Source organism: Phocoena phocoena, chromosome 8, assembly GCF_963924675.1.
Source record: "Phocoena phocoena chromosome 8, mPhoPho1.1, whole genome shotgun sequence".
NCBI classification, from domain to species: Eukaryota; Metazoa; Chordata; class Mammalia; order Artiodactyla; family Phocoenidae; genus Phocoena; species Phocoena phocoena.
Genome location: NC_089226.1, coordinates 55297314 through 55321076, shown reverse-complemented (window position 1 = coordinate 55321076; position 23763 = coordinate 55297314). Strand labels below are relative to the sequence as shown.

Genomic DNA, 23763 nt, shown 5'->3' with positions numbered 1-23763 from the left:
CACCATATACAAAAATAAACTCCAAATGGATTAAAGACCTAAATGTAAGGCCAGGCACTATAAAACTCTGAGAAGAAAACAGGCAGAACATTCTATGACATAAATCACAGCAAGATCCTTTTTGACACACCTCCTAGAGAAATGGAAATAAAAACAAAAATAAACAAATGGGACCTAATGAAACTTAAAACCTTTTGCACAGCAAAGGAAACCATAAACAAGACCAAAAGACAACCCTCAGAATTGGAGAAAATATTTTCAAATGAAGCAACTGACAAAGGATTAATCTCCAAAATTTACAAGCAGCACATGCAGCTCAATATCAAAAACACAAACAACCCAATACAAAAATGGGCAGAAGACCTAAACAGACATTTCTCCAAAGATATACAGATTGCCAACAAACACATGAAAGAATGCTCAACATCACTAATCGTTAGAGAAATGCAAATCAGAACTACAGTGAGGTATCACCTCACACCAATCCAAACGGCAATCATCAAAAAATCTACAAACAATAAATGCTGGAGAGTGTGTGGAGAAAAGGGAACCCTCTTGCACTGTTGGTGGGAATGTAAATTGATACAGCCACTATGGAGAACAGTATGGAGGCTCCTTAAAACACTAAAAATAGGTGCTTCCCTGGTGGCACAGTGGTTGGGAGTCTGCCTGCCGATGCAGGGGACACGGGTTCGTGCTCTGTTCTGGGAAGATCCCACATGCCGCGGAGCAGCTGGGCCCGTGAGCCATGGCTGCTGGGCCTGCGCGTCCGGAGCCTGCACATCCAGAGCCTGTGCTCTGCAATGGGAGAGGCCGCAACGGTGAGAGGCCCGCGTACCGCAAAAAAAAAAAAAACAAAACACACACTAAAAATAGAACTACCATACGACCCAGCAATCCCACTACTGGGCATATATCCTGAGAAAACCATAATTCAAAAAGAGTCATGTACCACAATGTTCACTGCAGCTCTATTTACAATAGCCAGGACATGGAAGCAACCTAAGTGTCCATTGACAGATGAATGGATAAAGAAGATGTGGTACATATATACAATGGAATATTACTAAGCCATAAAAAGAAACGAAATTGAGTTATCTGTAGTGAGGTGAACAGACCTAGAGTCTGTCATACAGAGTGAAGTAAGTCAGAAAGAGAAAAACAAATACCGTACGCTAACACATATATATGGAGTCTAAAAAAAAAAAAGGTTCTGAAGAACCTAGGGGCAGGCCAGGAATAAAGTAGCAGACATAGAGAATGGATTTGAGGACACGGGGAGGGGGAAGGGTAAGCTGGGATGAAGTGAGAGAGTGGTATGGACTTATATATACTACCAAATGTAAAATAGATAGCTAGTGGGAAGCAGCCACATAGCACAGGGAGATCAGCTCAGTGCTTTGTGACCACCTAGGGGGTGGGATAGGGAGGGTGGGAGTGAGACGCAAGAGGGAGGAGATATGGGGATATAGGTATATGTATAGCTGATTCACTTATAAAGCAGAAACTAACACACCATAGTAAAGCAATTATACTCCAATAAAGATATTAAAAAAAATAAAAATTAAATAAAATACTTTCTTAGCTCCAGCACAGAGACCAAGTTCTTTTGCCTGACATGATGGATCCTTAACAACTTGGCATTTGTTCATGCTACCTCACACAAGAAAGCATTGATTGCCCTTTTCTCTGGCTAGTATCATTGCCTATGTTTACCTGAAACTGTATTATCAATCCTTGTTTACGTGTTCTGATTCCTCACTAAACTGTAAGATCAAGAGCAATGACCTTACCTGCCCTTGATCTTAGGCACTCAAAGAGCCTATCACATAATAGATGATCATTTTATAAATGAGAATTCAGGCACTTAAGTGCTATGTAATCTGGGAGATATATCTCAGACCAATGAGCCACAAATAAAAGAATTTTCGAGCTAGAAGAAACCTTAAAGGTTATGTTTATTAAATGAACAAATCGTAGGGCCCAAGAACCTTGTGCAAACTGTTCTGTACTACCAAGCAGAATAAATCACTCCATTAAATATGACCCCCATGGTACATTATTCATGTACCCCTCTTGCAGCCCTTATCCTTCTATTCTGTTGTTAATTTTTTCTCAAGGACTAAGACAGTGTAAAATTTATCTGTGTATCACTAACACCTGGGCACAAAGAAAGTGCTAAGTAAATATCTATGGTATGAATGTATAAATGAATGCTGAGGAGAACTGAATTTTGTATTGGTTTCTACTACTAATTCATTCAAGGATAGGGAGCAAGTCACATAATCTCTCTGAGTCCCAATTTCTTAACTTGTGTCATGGAGGTTATAATCTCATCCAATTATTTCCCAAATCAATTGGAAAGATCTGTGTGAAACCAATATGGAAAACAATGCAATACTACCACAGTACAAACCAATACTACCACAGTCACATATCCCCCATGTGAAACTAGTAAGAAAATAAAGAGGACTGAGCCACAGGGAAAAGTCTGAGTTGGGGAGAAAAATGTCCTTTACAGCCTGGTAAACCAGTACACGTTTTTACCAAGCAGGTGTCATCCTCTCTGCCATATGGCATGAGCCCCAGGGCCCCTCCTCCTCACTAAGGAACAACAGAGCTAAAGCTTTACTGCAGTCTCCTTTATAAGACCTCTCTGACATCATCTTTCTCAGTTCCCTGCCACAGTGAAAACAATCCAGGACAGGGACTCAGACGACCCTAGTTCTAATCTGGTTGTGCCACAATAGCAATTATGAGCCTTCAGGAAAGTCTGTTTTCCTACCTGTGAAGTGGGGATGCTAATCTGTTCACTAAGTAATTGTGAGGACTAATTATGCTAACATACATAAAGTTACTAGCACACTGCCTGGCACATATTAGCTACACGATAAATAATAGCTGTTACTCCTCCTATAAAGGCATAAAGACATTTGTGCCACAAGGCACAGCTCAGCTTTGGTTAAGGTCCCTTCTTCAATAATTTGCAGTTCAATAATGGGGAGAAACTCCCAAGGATCTTAACATTAGCAAATTCTTCCCCACCTTTTAATTGTATCTATTCCATTTGATGAAAGAATGAATAAGGGGAAAGCGATACAGACTGGGAATCAGATATCTACTGCCATTAACCATTCTCAATTTCAGTTTTATCATCGATTATACAAGGATAATAACCCACCTCATTAAACTCCTATGAAGATTAAAAGAGGTAGTGAATAAGAAAGGACTCAGTATGCTACAAGGCAATGGACATATGAACATTTTTTATCATTGATTACAGTATAAATGACTCAGAATAAACCAATCCCCATTGCTGAAAGCATGGTTCAAAGTATTTGGATGGTGACTCAGTATTGTGTTAGAATGTATGACTCCCCCACTTAAAATTCTTCAATAGCTTCTCATTACCTTTAAGATAAAGTTAAAATTCCTACATGATCTGACCTGCCTCCCCTCCCCTCCCCTCCCCTCCCCACCAGCCACCTCTAGTCCCTTCACACTTCACATCCCAATCATAACAAACCACTTGCAGTTCTCTGTACAAGCCTACCTCACGAACTTCCTTGTCTTGGCACATGCTAATTATTCTCTGTCGGGAATACGCTTGTCTCTTCATAATTCTTCCCCAAGATAACGAATTCAGCTCAGACTGCACCATCAAGAAGCTTTCTTTATACACCCAACCTTTTATTCAGTAAATTGTTCCTTGCCAGATGCCAGGGATCCAGTAATTGACAAGTGAGACACAGCCCCTGGCCTCGTGAAGTTTTAGCAGGCTGCACTGTAAGTGTTTGTGCCTTCGTGTCACTTACAGGATTGGGAGATTCTTAGGAGTTGGGATAATGTCTGATTCATCCCTATATTGCCACTTCTCCACACAGGACCTGGCATAGAATAGGGGCTTTGCAAATGTTTAGTAAATCAATATGAAATAACCAACTTTGCACAAGAGACAACACTGGATATAAAGAATAGCAGTATTCTAGTATATAAGTCACAGCTTAATAGCCATTAAGACCCTTTTGGATACATCAGCATCTCATCTTATAATCTGCCTTGGAAAACAGAATTTGTAAGTTATGAAGGGCAGAGGGACCTTTGAGGTCACCAGTGACTCCTATCACATTCCTTCAAGTGATAGGGCATTCACTACAACTTCAGAGGACAGAATGAATGACCTTAAATTAATAGGATCTGCTCCCTTCAACAATTAGCCCTAATCCTGGTTTTGTAGACCCAACCAACCCAAAAGAAAGAATTCTCCTCTAAATGCAACTATTTGAAGACATCTCTAAGTAAAGTATATCATTCTCATTTATTGATGAAAAAACTGAAGCTCAGAAAGGCAAACTGGCTTTCGTAAGGGTCAAAGTGAAAACTGAAAATTGAGCCTAGCAGCCAGTTCTTCTGGTTCCAGGGTTAGGATTTCTAGCGCATTCATAAATTAAAGCTGGAAGGGATGTTTGTTGTTTATTAAGTCCAATTCCTTTACTCTGAGGCCCAGGGTGGGAAAGTGACCAAGATGAGTACCCCCCAGCCCAGGCTCTGCATCTACCACACTTGACTTGATCCCTAAAAAATCATACCTGCCCATATCAGAATAGAGGAAATAAAGGCTTACCAAAGTGTTAGAAGAATTATAATCCTCAGCTGATTTATCTGCAAAAGGAAAAAGACAAGGGACTCAGTCAGTAAACAATTACAGTTAATCCTTTCTTGAGACCTAAGGAAGCCTATTCACTAAAGCACTTGCCAAGCTCAGAATAATAACAGTGTTACTGGTACTACAGGCCCAACACCATTTTAAACACATTATACACATTACGTCCTCTAATCCTCACTACAGTTCTCAGTACTATTAGTATGTCCACTTTCACAGATTTGGAAACTGATGTTCAGAGAAGAGAAGTAATTTGTCCACAAATTACTTAGCACAAAGGTTATTAGGAGTCAAGATTTGAATCCTGGTCTAATTCTAAATACTAGGTTAGAACTATATCCACATCATCAGGCCTCAATGATCAAGGAAATTTCCTGTATTCTAAGAGAAAGGGAAAGCATTCCTGGCTGGCATCACCCTGAGCCATCTATAACAAATCATGACCAGCAAGTGGCTTTAGCTTTTAGAAAGGATCCTTCTACATCCATGTCTATTCCCCACAAGGAGAGAAAGACTAAGCCTTAGGAAAAGAGATGCATTAGTCATCTCAAGTATAATTAAAGGCAGGGTCTTATTTCTAAGAATAGGTCCAAGCTCCTTCAATCAGATAATCACCATATTTTATTAATTCCGAGACATGTATTTTTTCACGTTAACATCTCAGAAAGAGATGTGTCCTACAATCAAAAGTATTTCATGATTTAATTGGCAGCTTCTTTTTCTTTAGGGGCATGTAAAATAACAATGCACCTTACAATCAATGATATCTTAGACTTGATAAACTATGAAACAGACCCAATGGAAATCTTAGCAAGAAAATAAGTTTAAAGACCAAGTATTGTGTTTGGATTTATTCTTTAATTCCTAAAAGTCCAAGAAGAAATTGATTTCACCAGTTCACCACCAATGGGAATTAAGGAGAAGAAATATTATATCAAATCCTACATCTTCCTCACCGAGAAACAAGCCCAGAGAATGTCCAAGATCTCAATTCCATCATACATGAAAGTATCAGGTAGAGCTTCTTTGGTCCTATGACAAATTATGAACCCATAAACTGTGACAATATGTTCTTAAAACAAACCCTGAATAGCCAGCTGTACTCTGGATAAATCAATTCAGAATATAGCTTAAACATAATTCACTTGTTTTTCTTGTCCAAAAGCACATTCTATACCAAGTGCAATACTATGCCTTCCTTGCACCACCCCTAACCTTATGTACTGCTAGTATTTTTGAGGACTGGGTATTCTGGTAATAAATATATCTCCACCATATAAAAAATAAGTACGTTTGCTCCTTTTAAATGTGATGTACAATTTCTGTATATAAAAATCAAATTCCATAGCACAGAATGACAGAGCAGAAAGTACTTGCAATCCCTTCATTTTACAAATAAATAAACTAGGGTTCAGAGGAAAAGAAACTGGTTCAAGGTTACATAAATCAGTCGCAAAGTAGGGCTAAAACCCAGAACCTGGCATTGTCAATCTAGTCAAGGCTTTGCTTATCACATTAGCTACTAGTTGGTACAGAAGATAAAGTGATGAAAAGACAGGAAACTTAACAAAAAATTGGCACGGAGGATTGTGCTTGGGCTTTTAGACAGCGAAGGATTTAAAGGCCCAAGTTGAAAACACACTTCCAACACTGGTATATCACTCAACTGATATGTTGAGGTTCTATGAATAAGTCACTTAATTTCCCTGAGCCTAATTAATTTCACTGAGTCTGCAAAATGGGGATAATGCCCTTGCGTTTCCAATCTCCCAAGGCCGTCATGAGAATCAAATGAGATGGTTTATGTGCAAGCATATACAAATTGAAGTAGTGTTATCATAATTAATAGTATGAGAAGAAAGGAAATAGGAAAATGAGAGATAGGACATTAAAAATAACTGTGCCAGGGCTTCCCTGGTGGCGCAGTGGTTGAGAGTCCGCCTGCCGATGCAGGGGATGCGGGTCCGTGCCCCGGTCCGGGAGGATCCCACATGCCGCGGAGCGGCTGGGCCCGTGTGTCATGGCCACTGACTGAGCCTGCGCGTCCGGAGCCTGTGAGGCGCAACGGGAGAGGCCACAACAGTGAGAGGCCCGCGTACCACAAAAAAATAAAAAATAAAAAAATAACTGTGCCATAAACAACAAGGTCCTGCATATAATACAGATAACTATAATCAGTATCCTGTGAAAAACCATAATGGAAAAGAATATTTTAAAAAAGAATGTATTTATAACCGAATCACTTTGCTGTACAGCAGTAATTAACACAACATTGTAAATCAACTATACTTCAATTAAAAAAAATTTTTTTTTTAAAGTGCCAAATATACAGTTTTGCTTGGAGTTGCCTTGGTCTTCAACTTACAGAAAACAAAAAATCCCTCACGTGTGTATGCATGTGCACACACACACACATTTGCACAAATTTATACACACAGAAGTAGCTGTATGGACACATATCTATACATTCTATACATATACACTCAATGTTATTCATTTATGCATGCATGGAACATATACACAATTACCTGAATGTGTATATCTATACCCATATTTAGTCATAAATTCTTAAGTGGACTTTAATTCCAAACATATGCAAACCCACATAGCTATGCTTCCATATACATAAATAGTATTTGTACACATCTACACACATATACATAAAAACAGATTCTTCGAAAGACTTTGCTGCTGAGGCTTTCAAAGCCAGCTTCTAATCTGAAGTCTCCACAACAAACTCTTGAAAACACAAGCCGTAACCTAGAAAACTTTCCTACCCATCACCCCTCAACCCCAATACTGCCTTGGAATGACCCAGTCCCTCAATGGAAGAAGTGAGACAGACCCAGCAGGCCAGATATCAGGAAGGAAACATGCTAGGAACATGTATGACCCTCTCCAGGGCACCACTATGCAGCATGAGCAAAGCTGCAGTCTGTCATCCTCACCATCTGTGCCTACTGCTGCAAGCCAGATACTTGCTGGGGAAAGCATCCTTCAAAATTAGCTAGTTCATCCCGGCTCTCACCTTCCCCAACAATACTGCCCTTTGAAAGAGACAGCATGAACACCAGAAAAAGCACTGGACTCAGAGTTAAGACCAGTGGTTAAGAGATCACTAATGTAGCCACATTAGAAGGGCATTTTGGGCTCTAATGTTTGCAAAACAAGGGGAAACTGGAAGTGGTATATACTAAAGATACTTCTTGCCCTAACATTCTAAGATGCTATATACAAGGCAAGTTTCCAGAAATGTAGGCCTTCCTATGACTTGTCTAAGAAAAGAAAGATCTCTCTGCTATGGAAGGAGGTGCTCCAAATAGAGTTACTAGAAGCAAGTGGTAAACTGAAAAGGTACTGGTCTAGGAATTAGGAGACCTGGATTCTAATCCCAATTCTGCAATTAAAATCATTCTGAAAAACACAGTCCCTTATACATATAGAGAGAGTACATCTAAAGAACATTTATTATTACTGGCCAGTTTTTCATTGGACTGATTGGACTGATAAAAATCAGTTCCTTGAGGAAGAAATTGGGCTTGCCTACTTAACTGGGTTATCACATAACCTACTGATATTGAAAACGATGATAATGATGGCTACATTTTCATGGTGCCATTTTGCAACCTATAAAGAACTTTCGTATCAATGAGCTCATTTATCCTCATTACAACCTCTTGAGATAGGAATTATTATTCTCATTTTGAAGCTCAAAGAAATGAACTACTAGAACATAATGAGTATCAGAATCTAGATCTTCTAGCACAAAGTCTATGTTCTTAACACGTAATATCACAGTACTTTTTCAAAACATGCAGTTTCAGAGTAAAGACTCAAGTTTGATGCAAAAACCCATCATCTTGGCTCTCAAATTCCAAAATTCCATCTTAGCGAACGTGCCATCTCCACTCTTTTGAAAAACGCTCTTCCTCCACCCCACACCAATAGGCATCTACTAAGATGAAAACCTCTTTTTTCCTAGACTGCCCTGGACACAATCCCCATACCTGTAAAGCTCATGTACTTCTGGCTGTTGGAGGTCTTCTTCGAGTTATAAAATTCTAATACATCCAGGACAGCCTGCGGGTTTTTCTTCTGCTCCGACTTGGTGATATTTGATGTCTGAAGCAAGCGGGCCCACTGCTCTGGCATCCCCTACAAGAGAGACATGCGAGGCTGTCAGCAAGGCATAATCACAGGGGACCCTGAATGAAATTCAGAACTAACTCTGATAACTGATGGCAGCTAAAGATGGGTTTAGTCATTCCTTTCTCTCTCTGCCCTCAGAGTTCCACACTGGTCTCTCTTATAACACATCTCTTACTATATCTGTCATTTCTTGTGGTATTTGCCCCTTCACCAGGCTATTCCTCCTTTACAGCAGCAATCATGTCTGATTTGTCTCTGGATCATCAGTGCCCAGCACAGAGCCTGATGTTAAGGGGCCACTTAACCGAGGTCTATTTAAGGAATAGAGATTCAAAGGCTTCTCTAGTACAATTCTGGAGGGGAGGAATGTGTCCCTCTCATTACTATAAGAAGATAGTAATGAGGGTCTCGGGCAAAGATAGAGGCATCAGGAAGTCTGGAAAGGATTAAATCTAACAGTGCATAGCCAGAACTCTGAAAGACCAAATGTCTTTCTGTGGCCCAGGACTTACTGTAAACTCGCCTGTGACAGCATCAAAACCAACGTGAATCGTGTGCTCAAAATCTGAAGGAAGAGAAATCTCTGGCCGTTCCTTCTCCTTCTTTTTATTTGCTGTAAGAGAAACAGGAAAAAGGAGATAAAAACAAGGACATTACTACATTTTTAGGCTTATTTAGCTCTTTGTTGAGCTCTAAGCTCCTTTAGAGGCCAAGGACTGTGATACAAATGAGTCAGTTGACCCAGAGCAAGTCACTTCCTTTTTTCTGAACCCTGGTTTCCCCATCTGCAAAATGAGAAGACTCAAGTAGATGGTCTCTAAAGAGCCTTCCAACCCAGACATCCTACATTCTATGAGCTTATATAACCTGCTTCTGTTTGTTTGATCCTTGATTATGGACCACTTTAAGGTTCTCTACATTACAGAATTTTAGATTTGGAAATTGTTTTAATTAAATGAATAGCTAATATTTTATCATGTGCAATGATTCAAGTTCCTTCTTTTTTCTATTATAGTTGATTTAAATATTATATTAGTTTCAGGTGAACAACACTGTAATTCAATATCTGTATAGATTATACTCCATTTAAAGTTGTTATAAAATATTGGCTATATGCCCTGTGCTGTAAAGTATATCCTTGTATCTTATGAATTAATTCAAGTTCTTTATTAATATTCACTGTAGCCTCACAACAACCCTGTAGTTAGGTACTGTCATCCTTATTCTGCAGATAAAGAAACTGAAGCACAGAGACTAAGTTATTTGCCCAAGATCAACTGGATAGTAACTGGCAGCAGTCAGACCCAAATCCAGGCCGTCTGGCCCAGGCCCTGAGCACTAAACCACTCTACTATGCTGCTTCCCTAGGCTACAAACTTAAAGAATCACTAAGTCTGAATATTTGTAATCATCAAGGGTGTTGCATACAGTAGGTGTTCACTAAGGTTCTGGCATAAAAAGCTTCAATATTTAAAGAGTTGTCGTGCCCTTGTCGTACCCTCGTATTCCGCCAAGATTCATATGTTCTTAACTCCCAGTACCTCAGAATGTGACTTTATTTGGAAACAGAGCCATTGCAGATATAATTATTTAAAATATGATTAGGTCAAACTGGAGTAGGGTCAGCCCCCTAATCCAGTCAATGTCCTTATAAAAAGGGGATATTTGAAGACAAACGTACACTAGGAGAACACCTTATGAAGATAAAGACAGAGATCAGAGCAATGGTTCTTCAAGCCCAACAAATCACCAGAAGCTACGAGAGAGGAATGGAACAGATTTTTCCTCACAGGTATCAGAAGGAACCAACCCTACAAACACCTTGATCTTGGACTTCTAACCTCCAAAACTGAAACAATAAATTTCTGTTATTTAAGACCCCTAGTTTGTGGTAATTTGTTGCAGCAGCTCTAGCAAACTAATATAATCCTTTTCCAACTCAAAAGACTTTCTGGCCTTGGTATTAGCTAGACCTAGTCCACTGGAGCCTCAAAACAACTGTGTGACAAGCAGGGTAGTGATTTTGGTGCCCATATGACAGAAGAAGCCAGAGGTTCCAAGAAGTTAAGTAGCCTGCCCAATGTTACAGAGCAAGTTAGAAGCAGATCTGGGGCCAGGACTGAGGTCTTCAGCCTCCCAACCCCAAGGCCTTTGTATTCTCTTACACTACTATATATAAAATAGATAACTAATAAGGACCTACTGCACAGCACAGGGAACTCTACTCAATACTCTGTAATGGCATATATTACATTATATAATAGTAATATATATTATTACTACGCTTTTAGAAAAGAATCTAAAAAAGAATGGATATATGTGTATGTATACCAGATTCACTTTGCTGTACACCTGAAACTAACAAAACATTGTAAGTCAACTATACCCCAATAAAAATTTTAAAAATAAAAGCTATAATTTCATACACAAGAAAACCCTCAACAATAAGAAAACGCAATTAATGAAATACGCAAAAGACCTGAAGAGACACATCACCAAAGAAGATATAGATAGAAAAGATACTCAATATTGTATTTCATTAGGGAACTGCAATTAAAACAACAATGAAAAACCACTACACACCTATTAGAATGGCCAAAATCCAAAACTGACAACACCAAATACTAACAAGAATATGGGGCAACAAGAATTTTCATTCATTAGTAGTGGGAATGCAAAATGGTACAGTCACTAAGACATGTTGGCAGTTTCTCACAAAATTAAACATACTCTTACCATACAATATAGCATTCGTGCTCCTTTGTTATTTACCCAAAGGAGCTGATAACTTGTTCACACAGAAACTTTCACGTGGATGTTTGCAGCAGCTCTATTCATAATTACCAAAACTTGGAAGCAACCAAGGTGTCCTTCCATAGGTGAATGGATAAGTAAACTGTGATACATCCAGAAAATGGAATATTATTCAGCACTAAGAAGAAATGAGCTATCAAGCCATGAAAAGATAATGAGGAACCTTAAATACATATTACTAGGTGAAAGAAACCAGTCTGAAAAGACTATATACCATATGCTTCCAACTATCTGACATTCTGACAAAGGTAAAACTATGGAGACAGTATTAAGGGTCAGTGGTTGCCACAGATTTGAGGGGAAGGAGGGGTGAATTACCAGAGCACAGAGGAATTTTAGGGTGGTGAAACTATTCTATATGATACTATAATGGTGGATATTTGTCTTTATATACATACACTTGTTCAACTCATAGACGTAAAACACCAAGAGTGAACTCTAACGTAAAATACAGACTTAAGGTGAATATGATGTGTTGATGTAGGTTCACATATTGTAATGTACCACCCCGGTATAGGATATTGGTAGTGAGGTAAGTTGTACATATGTGTGGGCAGGAGGTTTATAGGAAATCTCTGTACTTTCCACTCAATATTGCTGTGAACGTAAAACTGCTCTAAAAAATAAACTCTTTTTTTTAAAGACTTTGAGAACTCTGCTCTACAGACTTACATCTTCTTTATCTCCCACTACAGGCATACCTCGTTTTACTGTGCTTGGAGTTACTGCACTTCACAGATATTATACCTTTTACAAATTGACGATTTGTGGCAACCTTGCATTGTCAGATGATGGTTAGCATATTTTAGCAATAAAGTTTTTTTTTTTTTTTTGCGGTACGTGGGCCTCTCACTGTTGTGGCCTCTCCCGTTGCGGAGCACAGGCTCCGGACGCGCAGGCTCAGTGGCCATGGCTCACGGGCCCAGGCGCTCCACGGCATGTAGGATCTTCCCCAACCGGGTCACGAACCCGTGTCCCCTGCATCGGCAGGCAGACTCTCAACCACTGCGCCACCAGGGAAGCCCGCAATAAAATATTTTTTAATTAAGGTATGTACATTGTTTATTTAAACATAAATGTACACTTAATAGACTACAGTATAGTGTAAACATAAGTTTTATATGCATTTGGAAACCAAAAAAATTCATGTGACTCTTTTTATTGTGATGCTCACTTTATTGTGGTAGTGAGCATCACAATAAAACTGGAACTAAACCCACAGTATCTCCAAGGCATGCCTGTACTTATGTTTCACACATTCTACACCACTGAACCAGTGATGGTTCACCAAACGTAATGGGCTCTTTCACACCTCTTCCTATTGTCTCAAGTTACTCCCTCTGCCTGTGAATCCTGCCTTTCCCTTTCCCTTCCCTTGCCACCTCACCACACAAACCCTTTTATTTATCCTTGTCAGGTCTCAGCTTAAAGGTCATCTCTTCTGTGAAGTCTTCCCTGATCTCTAGGTTGGGGAGTTCTTCACCCTCCCTTCTGTTCCCACAGCACCATTATAGTAATTGCCTATTTTAAGGGTCTATTTTTCCAACCAGACTGAATTCTAAGTTCAGGGGCCATGTCTAATTTATCACGAATCCCCAACAGCTAGCAAAAGCCAGGCATAAAATAGGTGCTCAGACACTGAGTGAAGAAAGGAACAAACAATCAGACACCTAACTCAACTTGACAAGGAGTCTAAGGAATCTGCCTAAGACATGCAAATTCTCTCCAGGGCAGGAATAAATGTTCCATTTTTATCAGCTCTGACATGATTTTCACAATCCCATTTCAAAATCCTGCTCTGTGGTAGCTCAGCACACTGGCCAAAAGATATTCTGAGGTCCTAATGCCTCCAAAGACCCAATATAACCTTGATGAAAGGCAGCAAAATGCAGGGGGCGGCGGTGGGGGGTGGGGGGGAGGACACACAAGAAGGTCTAGAATCCAGGCCAGTTTTGCCTCTACCACACCATACAGTCCAGGTGCTCAGCTTTCTCATCTGAACAATGGGGAGAATGAACTAGATGATCTTAAGTGCCCTTTCAGCTCCTACACTCCAAATGTCTTTGAAAACAGAAAGATCAGCACTCTCAAAGCCCTGTATCTACATTTCTTCCTGACACAGCATCCCACAGTTTTAATAGGTACTTCATATACATCATCTCATATATCACCACAATCCTGAGAGTCAACTTTACCTGGAGATTAGGAAATTGAAGCATGGACCTGCCTACAGTTCTTGAAGTAATTCAAATTCAAAAAGTGTGGCATCAAGAGCCAAGGCCCTTTACATTCTACTACTTTACCTCCCCTAAAGAATTTCAAGTTGAATCAAGAAAGCATACTTTGTTATGATGAGAAGAAATGACATTAAATAAGAACTTACCATGTATAAGACACTATAACCATAAAATATTTTCCTTAATTCTTATAATCCTATGGGATACATTATTACTACTGTCATTTTACAGATGAGGAAACTAAAAAGCAGTTAAATAATTTGCTCAAGCTCATACAGCTAGTAAGAGCTGGGATTTGAACCCAGGTCTGATTCCAAAGGTTCTTTCCTTAGTATCTTAGTGAGAACCATTTGCCTACATGCCAATTGCTAGGGTTTAAGCTATTTTTACACTTGGCAATTTCCCTTCCAGAAGCAGCTGCTTTGAGAAAGGGAACGGTTTATTACGGTTCATAAATGGTTCATTTATGACATAAGTCCATCTGTCTTTCTCATAGCTAGAATGCATGGGACATGTCGCAGGGCTTTGGAATTGCTTTCTGTTCCTAAATTTCCTCTGATCTAGTCAATTAAAAGATTGTAGAGAAGAACACTTATGTTATTTTTATGCTTTACTTAGATTATTTTTATGTTTTACTTAGATTTTTGTTTTATAGTTATATATCTTATATTTTATATATTATTTCTATGATATGCTATTAATATGCCATATAATATACCATCACAGGCACGGAATGTCAAATACAAAACAAACTTCGGTAATGGAAACACAGAAAGACAGTGGCTCAGAGGATGAATAGCCTATAGAAAAGAGCCCCAGGGAAGTGAAATCACTTAACACATGAACATATAAAGAGTATCTGACATTTGTAGTTTTAAGAGGCTTACCTTTTTGGCCTCAGTTTCAAATAGAGTATTTGTTCCAGAGGTCCAGGCCCACATCCAGAGCTTAGAATCCTGCTTCTGACATTACAGAGAACTCTTGAGAACTCCTTAGGAAACCTCTCCTTGGGTCTGTTTAGCCTCAGTGCACAAATTCTTTAATCTGGCTTAATAGCCCTATCTAAACCAACAGGAAATACAGGCTATATGTAGGAAGAGAAAGGTATTTTACCCCAGGATCATTCTTTAATTCTATCTTGGAGGAATCCCATTAAGAGTTGTTCTTTTGTAAATCTCATAACAACTCTTAAGTGTTAATCACAGATTCCAAAAGAAAACCATGACTGCAAGCAATAATAGCCACAAAATTACTTCCAACTCTTAATAAAGCTGCAGTTTGCATAACCTTTTTCACACCTTTAGCCTTATAATCCACTCAGCAACTCTCTGAGATAAATTTTTTTTTTTTTTTTAAGACCTTTTTAATTAATTTATTTATTTTGTGGTACGCGGGCCTCTCACTGCTGTGGCCTCTCCCGTTGCGGAGCACAGGTTCCGACGCGCAGGCTCAGCGGCCATGGCTCACGGGCCCAGCAGCTCCACAGCATGTGGGATCTTCCCAGACCGGGGCACGAACCCATGTCCCCTGCATCAGCAGGCGGACTCTCAACCACTGAGCCACCAGGGAAGCCCTGAGATAAATATTATTATGTACCCATACTATGGGTAAGATAAGTGAGGTGAAGGAAGGTAGAGCAACTTACCAAAGGTCCCAAAATTAGGGATGGTCAATGGTGATAACCTCCAGTGCTTGAACTCCAATATAGCTGCTTCTACATGCACTATGCCTTCTGCAGACTAAGTGAATATGAATGGAGGTCATTAAATGCAAATTTGTTTTAAAATAAGTTAAAAGAACTAACCAAATCAGTTCTACTAAAGGCATTAGTCTGAACATCTCTAGGATGGGAGCCTTCAAACAGTACATGGTGTCTGAGGACTTAGAAGAATTAAAGAGCACAGTCCAGAAGTCAAGAGACAATTGTTCAAATGCAGACTCCATGCACCGCAACCATGTAGCATATGACCTTGGGCAAGTCCTTGACTCTCTGAGCACAAGAGTATCAGTGGAAAGGTCCCTGGAATCATAGAAAAAAGCTATAATCGCAGATCAGCCACTCCTAACCAGATGACCTTGGGCAAGTTACTCAAACTGAACTACCTCAGTTTACTGTCTACAAAGTGAAATATTTATCTCCCTGAAAAATTGGCACATTTTACAAACATCAAAGTTCCTAATATAATATGTAGTAACTAACAGGCATTCAATAAATAGTAGCTCGGTTACTGCTGTTACTTTTTATGGTTATTACTACTGTGTTAGTACTATTTGTTATTACTATTTTTATTACTATTGTTCTTATTATTTTAAGGATTAACGAAGATAAAGAAAATGTACGTGCTGTGTAGAAGCTAGAGAGCTTTACAAACATGAGTTATCATTAATAAAAGAAAGTGTCAGAGTAAGATTTCCCAACCCACTCATTAAGACAGTTTAGAAACTGTGGCTAAGGAAAAAGAAGAACGAATCATCTGATTTCATGAAACTAGAGATCACAGACTTGAGGAAATAAAGTGAAAAAAGAAGCCTGCAAAACCATCCATCCTAATATTAACCCTATCTTTGGCCAAGTCCATTTGGCTTTCTGGTAACATGGGAAATGAGGCTGACATTACAAAATCCCAGGTTGCAGTACAGCCATCCAAGTTTCAGCACAAATCATTGACCTTATTTATTTTTTTTTTAAAGATTTATTTTTAAGAAGCCCTTCTCATTGGTTCAGATGACCTAATCTAAGCTCAAGGCAGTAAAACACTCCAAACTTGGAGAGATAAACACTGACGTAGTCCAGTTTTAAAATTAACTTTGCTAAACTCTTCCCAAGCTTGGAGAATTCCACTTCGGTTGTGAAAATGCAGCCAGGAAAAGATTCCAAACTAAATGCTACAGGACTTCTTAGAATAAACCAAAGGCTCCAGATCCTAACCACAGGAACCAGGCTTTCCCACATGGAATTCTGCAACTCAGCGCCACCTATCACAGGCCCTCAATTACAGCTTCTTGCAATCATTTATGCATCCCCCCAGGCACACACTGAAGCCACGCTGGAGGTCAGCATTAGGTAATGCCCATAGACATTCTACCCATTGCCAGCTCAAATCTCAACCACTAACGCAGCCCACAGAGAGCTCTTCTTTCTCATCCCCCAAATCCCTTTAGACCCCAAAACTACCCCTCTGGAAATTCTGGCTCCAAAAGTCTGGGTAGGATCTGGGCAACTGTATTTCAGAAAAGCACCATGAGTGAGTTGGACGTGTAATCTGGGTTGGGAACAACTAACACAGATAGTATGTTGTGATGTAATAGATACTTTAGGAAGACTATGTTCCATACTCATCCCTGCCACTTTCCAACTGTAAGACGTTGATCAATTTACTTTTCTCTAAGCCTCAGCCTCCCCAACTGAAAATGAGTTGTTACAGATATCAGATCAAACAAGAAATGAGGTTTCCCTTAAAAGAAAAGAAAAAAAAAACTTCATATTTGTATAGTGTTTTAGAGTTTAGAAAATGCTTTTACATCCACCACGTCAAATGACAAAAGCCTACTCATGATATGGGATGGATGGGAATTAAAATCATTCCCCACTTTACAGTTAAGGATACAGGGATTAAAATAAATACGTAAAAGGGCAAAAAATCACAGAGTTAATAAATGTTAGAGGTAGGACTCAATCCAGACTAAGTCCAGTTCTAGCCCATTTCTCTGTATAGCTGGTATAAATTCTCAAATACTTCATGAAGGGCATACCACTTCAAAGACTGCCAACACTGCGGTGCATCCTTCTAGGACTAAGTTAAGCACGAAGTGGCAAGTCAACAAATCCTTATTGGTTGAATGATAAAATCAAAAAGCACAAAATCAAGCTGAATAAAGTTTCCAAACAAAAGGAAAAAATTCATTTATTTCATTTTGATGTATGCATTAATTATAGCCATCTAAGGTCTTAAAGCAAAGGAGTGAAACCTATGTGCTCAGGGTATGTATAGGCAATACAAAACTAGGTGGTGAAAGAGAGGCCACTACATCGTTTCACAAGAACTTCTTAGAACTCTATGCTTTCTACATCTATGCTTCGAATTTATAGAGCTACAGCTTTGATCTTGAGCTATGAGACTTATTTTCAGACCAGATTTGGCCTAGGGTTACTCAGCGAGGATTTCCAGAAGAACCTCTGCATCTACAGCTTTATTGCTGAACAAAGTACTTCACAATGGCCTAGTTTTGTTTCACATACATATACAACCTGATCCAACCTCATCTTTATATCTCATTTATGTAATTACAGCATTTCAAAACTATAAGAGGCTGTATATGTCTACTGGTTTGACTAATTTTTTAAAATTGTTTTTTATTGAATGAAAGATTCTTCAAATTCTAGAGTGCTTTACAATTTTCAAAGGTTTCACACATGATTTCTTTTTTTTTAACTTCATTTTATATTGGAGTATAGCCAATTAACAGGGTTGTGATAGTTTCAGGTACACAGCAAAGCAACTCAGCCATACATATACATGTATCCGTTCTCACATGATTTCATATAACCCCATAATAACCCTCTTTTTCCCACACCCCTATATTGTCTTTTCCCCCTTCCCTCTCCCCACTGGTAACCACTAGTTTGTTCCCTATATCTGTGTGACTCTAATATTTTAGATGAAAGCACTAAAGTCCAAAGACAAGTAACTGACCCAAACCAGGCAGCCAAATTATGAGAGAACCAAGACTACAACACCCATATCCCAATCGCCATCTCCCCATTCAATACATAAGGTCATCCCTTCGGTTCCCAATGATGTCTAAACACTTCCATCAGCTGTTTTTTTTTAACAGAGTATTATTGAGATATAATTCACATACTATACAATTCACCCATAGAGTCTAAAATTCAGTGACTCAATACATTCATGGAGCTGGGGAATCATCTCCACAATCAACTTTAGAACATTTTCATTACCCCAAAAAGAAACCCCATACCTCTTAGCCACCGTCCCCTAAATCCCATTCACATCTCCCTACAACCCTAGGCAACCACTCTTCACTTTTTGCTTATGAATTTGCCTGGATAATATGAATTTGCCTGGAAAATTCATATAAGCAGAATCACACAGTATGTGATCCTTTGTGACTGGCTTCTTTCACTAATAATAATGTTTTCAAGGTTCCCCCTTTTGAAGTATGGATCAGGACTCCATTTCTTTTTGTTACCAGCTAATATGTCTTTGTATGGATATACCATATTTTATTTATCCATTCATCAGTTGATGAACATTTGAGTTGTTCCCACTTTTTAGCTATTATCAATAATGCTGCTGTAAACATTCATGTACAAGTTTTTGTGTGGACATATGTTTTCATTTTTGGTAATATAGTAACTCTTTATATTTTTGATATAACGTCCTTATCAGATATATGATTTGGGAAAATTTTCTCCCATTCTGTGGGTTATCTTTTCTCGTTCTTTCTGAAGCAGAAAAGTTTTAATTTTGATGATGTCTATTGGTCAGGAATCTCATCATCTTCCTGGTTTGTCAGTAAGAACAATTCCAGCTTTTTATTTTTAAAAGTCCTTCTTATTGCATGTAGAAACTTGGGCTGAAAGCCTACTTATTTATAGAGATCAAGAATTATGGCTGATAAAGTGCAATATTAAAAATAAGCACACATCTAAACTGAGGGATAAACAAAGTGGCCATATATGTGGGAGAAGATTCTATGGTAGAGTAACATCACCTAGATCATAGCCCCTCACCTAGGAAGTTGGCAGCTACTACATAAATGAATTAGCCAGAAAACAAAGTTAAGCAAGTTATGTGTGCCTCTTCTATCTAGACCCCAAAAGAGTTCACAATGAAGGTGGGGTAGAGGAAAGGGTAAACACAAAGATGCATGCCCAATGTACTCAATAAGAGTCCTCAATAGTTCTCATTTCAGTTTTTCAACAATCATTTCCTATATGTAAGATCACTGCCTATTAGACACCTCTATGTCAAGATGTCTCAAATACAAAGTGTCTAATATTATCTTTTCACTTCAAATGCAATGCGTTTAAGTCATCATCTTTCCTGCTCTCCAACCATCAACCTTCCTCACTTGTTTCTCTTCCTGTGTTCCCTATTTGGTTAATGATACTATTATCTACCATCTCCCCTGATCTGTAGTTATGCGTATATTTTTCTGCAACATATTTTCTGCAATTCACCACTGTACTTGACATATTTGGCCTACTGTTTCAGAATCCTAATTCTGACTTTACCATGTAGCCTACTAGCTATGCCTCCTAGCTTCAATGAAAGAGTAAGAGAAAGGGTACTGGGACTTCCCTGGTGGCAGAGTGGTTAAGAATCCGCCTGCCAATGCAGGGGACACAGGTTCGAGCCCTGGTCTGGGAAGATGCCACATGCTGCAGAGCAACTAAACCTGTGTGCCACAACTACCGAGCCTACGCTCTAGAGATCGCAAGCAACAACTACTGAAGCCTGCGTGCCACAACTACTGAAGCCCGTGCACCTAGAGCCCGTGCTCCACAACAAGAGAAGCCACTGCAATGAGAAGGCTGTGCACCGCAACGAAGAGTAGGCCCTGCTCAACGCAACTAAAGAAAGCCTGGGTTCAGCAGCGAAGACCCAACGTAGCCAAAAATTAATTAATTAATTAAAAAAAAAAAAGAATCTGGATACAAGGGACTTCCCTGCACTGCTGGTGCAGTGGTTAAGAATCCGCCTGCCAATGCAGGGGACACAGGTTTGATGCCTGGTCCAGGAAGATCCCACATGCCGCGGAGCAACTAACTCTGCGAGCGACAACTACTGAGCCCGCATGCCACCACTACTGAAGCCTGAGCACCTAGAGCCAGGGCTCCGCCACAAGAGAAGCCACTGCAATGAGAGGCCTGCGAAGCGCAACAAAGAGTAGCCCCCGCTCAACACAACTAGAGAAAGTCCGTGTGCAGCAACGAAGACCTAATGCAGCCAAAAATAAACTAATTTAATTTTTCAAAAAAAAAAGAATCTGGAAAGATGACATTCCAAATGAAACTAGTTTGGGGGAAAAACCATATCCAAATGAAGACATTTCAATATTTCTTATATTTTGTGAGGTCATAAACAGTTTAAGAACTTAAAAAGTAAGTAAATATATGGCTTCGGATTGCCCAAAATCTGGCAAGAGCATAATTATTTTCCTAGAATTTTGGTCAGATATAGTTAATAGAGTATAATAATGGGTCTATTTTCCATTTGACTTCACAGTCATTTCAGGAAAAGAAGATAAGGAATAGGGAAAATATTTAATGAGAAAAAGAGGGATTAAAGGAAAATTAAATCAAGGAAGGGACAAATATTATATTCAGGTTACCAAAAAAAATTTTTTAAGTATACAAATGATGAGAAAGAAATGAAATACTGTACTTTTATCACCAGGTAAGATGGCTCGGTAAAATCGGTCCTTCTTTTTCTTCTCCTCGGGGTTTGGAGGCAGAGGTTTGGAACCGTGGTTTAGGGTTCCAGCATCTTTGCTGCCAGCTCCAATCATAGTGCTGGTATTTCTCATCGGAGGGGCTGGGGGTTTGTCTTGAATGTCTAGGCCGTTATTCGACATTGTCAGCACCAGCAGCAGCTACTGGAATCAGAAAGAAGAACATAACTCTTTTATTATTTTTTGAGCAAAAGGAAATAGGTATTGAAAATTTTAAAGGAATCCAAAATTTTACAACCCTTCCTCCAGGACCCACCTCAAGCCCTTCCACTGCATACCATGACTACTGCTATCTTATTCAGTCCGCCATACTCAAAGATGTAATACCTACTCTGTGCCAAGCACTGCTGAAAATTCACAAGGTTCTTGCTTTTTTCTTCATTCTCCTATTGGCATTGGAGAGCACAAAAAGCCACCATGATGTGATTTAAGAGGCAGAAATTTGGCCCAGTTAAACTGAGAATGAATCCCTGTGCTACTTAACAAGCTTTAGAGAAATTCCTTAACCACTTGGGTTCCATTCAGTCATTCACATGAAGATTAAATAAAACTGCCAACAGCATTCCACATAGTGAGTTCTCTGCCAAGCTCTAATTTTGTTACCTTAGGAACATCATTCCTTCTCTGGTAGGAATTGTATCACTATACCAATGGTCAGTAAAGCTGCTGGTTTTGTAAACAGTTTTACTGGAACACAGCCACATCCATTCACTTACCTATTGTCTATGGCTTCTTTCACATTCTAAGGGCAATACTACGTAGTTGCAACAGGCCTAAAATATTTAGGTTGTTCACAAACCTACAATATTTTACTATCTGGTCATTTACAAGAAAAGTTTGCTGATCCCTGGCCTTTATCATCTCTCCAGTATCTCCTTCCTCTAAAATTTGACCTTGTTCTAAATATATGATGATCAATGCATTAACCATCTTGTCCTATATGGTGCTGAATTTACAGGCAATTTCCAGTGCTTCCGGGAAACAGAAGGAATAAAATCTAAAAGAAAAGGAAAAAAAATCCCTATCACATGGAACCACTAGTTTTAGTGAAGATAGATGTTATTACCTTAAATAAGTGTGCTTGACAATAGATAAATATGAATATATCCAGAGTTAATAAAGTTTCTCATTATTCTTCATGCTACAGTGGAAATTATATCTTTTGTTTTGTTTTGTTTTTTCTTGGTACGCGGGCCTCTCACTGTTGTGGCCTCTCCCGTTGCAGAGCACAGGCTCCGGACGCGCAGGCTCAGTGGCCATGGCTCACGGGCCTAGCCGCTCCGCAGCATGTGGGATATTCCCGGACCGGGGCACAAACCCGTGTCCCCTGCATCGGCAGGCGGACTCTCAACCACTGCGCCACCAGGGAAGCCCCTGGAAATTATATCTTTAACCATGACTATTTAGAATGTAAGCTCCTTAGAGTCAAACACAATAGTGCTTTTTAGACTGAAGTTTCTAATCATCAAAAAAAAAAAACAACAGTGTAATAATCATCGAAACTTTTCAGAAATATAGATGTCCTTGTATGACCCTCATAAATTCTGATTTAGTATGGCTGGGTTAAGCCCAAAATTTATAATTTTAAAACTTAGTGATCCCAGTGCCTGCCAGAATTGAATACCACTGCTTTAGAAGTTAACTACTTAAATGCTATGGACAAAATCTATAGGAGTCTTAACATTTTCTAATAAGTGCAGAGCTAAATGATCCCTTGCATCCATTTTTTCCCTCAATCCTTTCTCCACATGCCATCAGTGATCTTAAAACACTCATACCTCTACTTAAAACCCTTCAGTGACATCCCAGAATAAAAGCTAAAGTTCCTTAGCTTGCTTTTAAAGGCCCTCCCATTGTTTAACCCATTCCACCATCAGCTTCATTTCCCACTACTACCACTCCCTCTAATTCCCCTTATACTCTAGCCACACCCAACTTCTTCAAGTATACTGTAGCTTTCACACTTTCATTCCTTTACACATGCTGTTCCCTCTGCTCAGAATGCCAATTTCCCTATCCTCAAATTCACTCATCCTTCAACTGCTTTTTTTTTTTTTTTTTTTTTTTGCCGTACAAGGGCGTCTCACTGTTGTGGCCTCTCCCATTGCGGAGCACAGGCTCCAGACGCGCAGGCCCAGCGGCCATGGCTCACAGGCCCAGCCGCTCCGCAGCATGTGGGATCCTCCTGGACCGGGGCACGAACCAGCGTCCCCTGCATTGGCAGGCAGACTCTCAACCACTGTGCCACCAGGGAAGCCCCTCAACTGCTATTTCTTCTATGAAGCCCTTTTGAAATGTTCTCACCTTCAAGAAGTTAAGGTCCCCTCCTCCACACTCCAAAGGCAATGGGTATATTTCCAGGTTATCACATTTATTTTTACTATGTTTTAATTATCTTCGCCAGAAGAATGTAACCCAAAG

General features: G+C 39.4%; 1 protein-coding gene across 7 annotated transcripts in view; it reads right to left on the bottom strand.

Moving 5' to 3' along the window:
- Window positions 1-23763, bottom strand: part of PAK1 (p21 (RAC1) activated kinase 1) — an 82063-nt gene that overhangs the window by 46670 nt on the left and 11630 nt on the right. For 5 of the 7 annotated variants that reach the window (XM_065882866.1, XM_065882865.1, XM_065882867.1 and 2 more), the window contains exons 1-4: window positions 21276-21465; window positions 9325-9425; window positions 8671-8818; window positions 4625-4662 (exon numbers count right to left, since the gene is read on the bottom strand). In XM_065882866.1, coding sequence (XP_065738938.1) covers window positions 4625-4662; window positions 8671-8818; window positions 9325-9425; window positions 21276-21465 — 477 coding nt within the window. Of the gene's footprint in view, window positions 1-4624; window positions 4663-8670; window positions 8819-9324; window positions 9426-21275; window positions 21487-23763 lie in introns of those variants that run through there. The other 2 variants (XM_065882864.1, XM_065882870.1) reach the window with 2 other exon arrangements.